Raw genomic sequence first — 2,500 nt, 5'->3', positions numbered from 1 at the left:
TTGAAAAATATCTTGTAAAATATTATAATGGATGTCAAAATGAACTGTTTCTTCGGTGCAGCACGATGCAGATGCAGACAGTTCGCTATCGATTCAGTAATCCTAAGATCCTAACCGTTTATGTACTTACATCATTTATCTCATATGCGCTATATTGCAATAGTTTGCGAAGGCGAGTAATTAAAGCGCTCCAACTACTTAAAAATGTCTTTTTTACTTTTTGAAAAGAGGGGGGGGGGGTGGATCGAGTGGTAGTTTTTTCGTATGTTTTTTTTTTTGTCTGTTTTTCTATTTCTTTTCTTGCCAAGAGTGAAGCTGGGTTAAAAAATACGTCTTATCCATATTTCTTTGTACGTTAAACACACGCAGGGCCGGAGCAAGCTGAACTGGCGCTCTAGGCAAACAGCAATCACGCCGTTTTATTCGTATGGAAAGCCGAGGACCGTGAGGAAGAGGGTGGGTGTAGCGGATGAATTTGAGGACCGGGGGGTTCGCTCACTCTTCTCCTGCCCAAGGTCACCTCTATGGACGCGCCGGCCCAGAACACACGTCGGCCACAATAGGACATAAAAAACTGCAACAGCGTTATTTGCGTTATTTTTTGTTTTTGTTTTTACGAATTAAATATTTCAAATTAATCTTATATACATATATATATGTGTGTGTGTGTGTGTGTGTGTGTGTGTGTATATGTATATGATACAACTTGTATCTAAATTCAAACATCTGTAATATTTGTGCAGTTTTGTTTTGATGTATGAGTGTGTATTTTCATAAACAAAATAAATATAATAAATAAATATATATAATGTAAAAACAAACTTTTATTTTGAATGTTATTAATCTTAATCGAGCATAACAAAAAATTAATAAAGTGTTAGTTTTAGGCCCTTGTTAAGACCATTATAATTTGTTCTTCTCCTTTATGTGACCTGTTTTTTAGCTTGACGTCGATGCATCATTAGACAGCAGTTCATATTCAGAACAGACCCAGTGGGGCGGCACACATGGAAACACGCACTGTGAAAGCTCTAGGAAACTGAACAGAGATGAAGATGGCCACATGCAAACCACTAGAGACAAACGCAAGTATGGGAGGCGATATTAACAAGTTTCTGCTGATGAGACATTGAGTTTTTAGTTTCAATGCTAATGGACTAATCCGATTCAATGATTTATGCTAAGCTAAAAGTGCTTCTGCCAGACACGCAGATCAGCTGAATTCATTGAAAAATGGAAAAACTCAACTGTTTAAATCTAGGGGACATGTTAACTTGGCCAGTAATATTTCCAAAAAAGTGCAGTGTTCCTATAATTATTATATTGGCTTATTCTTAGTACACTCAAAAAATGACTTTTGCTGCTTGTTCAAACTACTTATTTAAAATAAGTTGAAATAACACAATTCTTACACTTTTTTTTGGGAGACAACTTAATCGTTTTATTTTATTTGTTGAATACACTTAAAGTTGCTAAAACTATGAGGTTAAATTAAACAATTTGTATTAGCACAACATGAAGGATTTGTGTGAAACCTAGCATTTTTTTACATTGTAAGGTAAATAATGAATTACTGATGTCCCACTGAGAAACTGATAATCCCCATCAATTCTCGACAGATCCATCAATGTAACCTGGACAAAAAAAGACATTGCAATTCCCCAAGGACCTTTTGGTGGGACCAGGACAGCCCTTCCTCAGAATCTAGGACTCTGTCATCCTCTGGGCATGCAATTCAACAGACGCACGTGTGAGTTTTACAAGCCTTCAGGCATGGCCTTAGAGTTACACAGAAGAGCCCCTACACGCATTACCAGTTTTCGGATATTAATTTGATTAAGTTTGATTTGCTTTGCTTGGGTTTCCAGCTAACAGCAGCATTGGCGAGAGCTCAGTCTGGGAGAGCGTGAGAGGTTTTGGAGGGGAGTTTTGCTCCGACCGAGGACTTCTCCAGGCTCAGCAGAAGATCAGAGAGCTCTCCATCACCATTCGCATGAAGGAGGAGCTGATAAAAGAGCTAGTCAAGACAGGTGAGGAACAGCGAAAACCTAACGGCCAAAAATTGAAGTACTTAACTATTACACTGCAAAATGTTTTTCTTGCTCTGAGTTTTTGGCTTGTTTCTAGCCCAAATATTAAAAAATTCGTAATTCAATAAGCATTTTGTAGGCCATTTGTTCTCATAGTGGGGGTTAACCATAGACTGTAAAATATATGGACGTAGTATCCGTGACGTCACCCATAGGTTTCTGAAGAGCGCAAAAGAAGCCACAAGTAGGCGCGGCCAACCGTCGCCATTTTGGTCACGCGTCATCACACCCCCGGCGGGATACCAAACAAGGGCAAAGAGGCGGAGAGTGAGCGGAGCTACAGACACCTGCTAGCATTTAGCTTGGACCTGGTTCAGACACACTTTACTTTGGGAGAACGCTTAATACTTTATCACCTGTGACTCGTTTGTATTCTGACCACTTGTGCTTTGTTGTATACTATCTCAATA

At 39.1% G+C, this 2,500-nt stretch overlaps 1 protein-coding gene across 2 annotated transcripts in view; it reads left to right on the top strand.

Annotated features, from left to right (window-relative positions):
• Positions 1–2,500, top strand: part of kif7 (kinesin family member 7) — a 54,828-nt gene that overhangs the window by 21,508 nt on the left and 30,820 nt on the right. For both annotated transcript variants that reach the window (XM_087259293.1, NM_001014816.1), the window contains 3 exon segments: positions 944–1,089; positions 1,620–1,750; positions 1,869–2,030. In XM_087259293.1, coding sequence (XP_087115419.1) covers positions 944–1,089; positions 1,620–1,750; positions 1,869–2,030 — 439 coding nt within the window.

This window comes from Danio rerio, chromosome 7 (assembly GCF_052040795.2).
Source record: "Danio rerio strain M-AB ecotype USA chromosome 7, GRCz13ab, whole genome shotgun sequence".
Taxonomy (NCBI): domain Eukaryota; kingdom Metazoa; phylum Chordata; class Actinopteri; order Cypriniformes; family Danionidae; genus Danio; species Danio rerio.
Note: the sequence above shows the minus strand (reverse complement) of the source record. Positions and strands in the feature narration are given on the sequence as shown.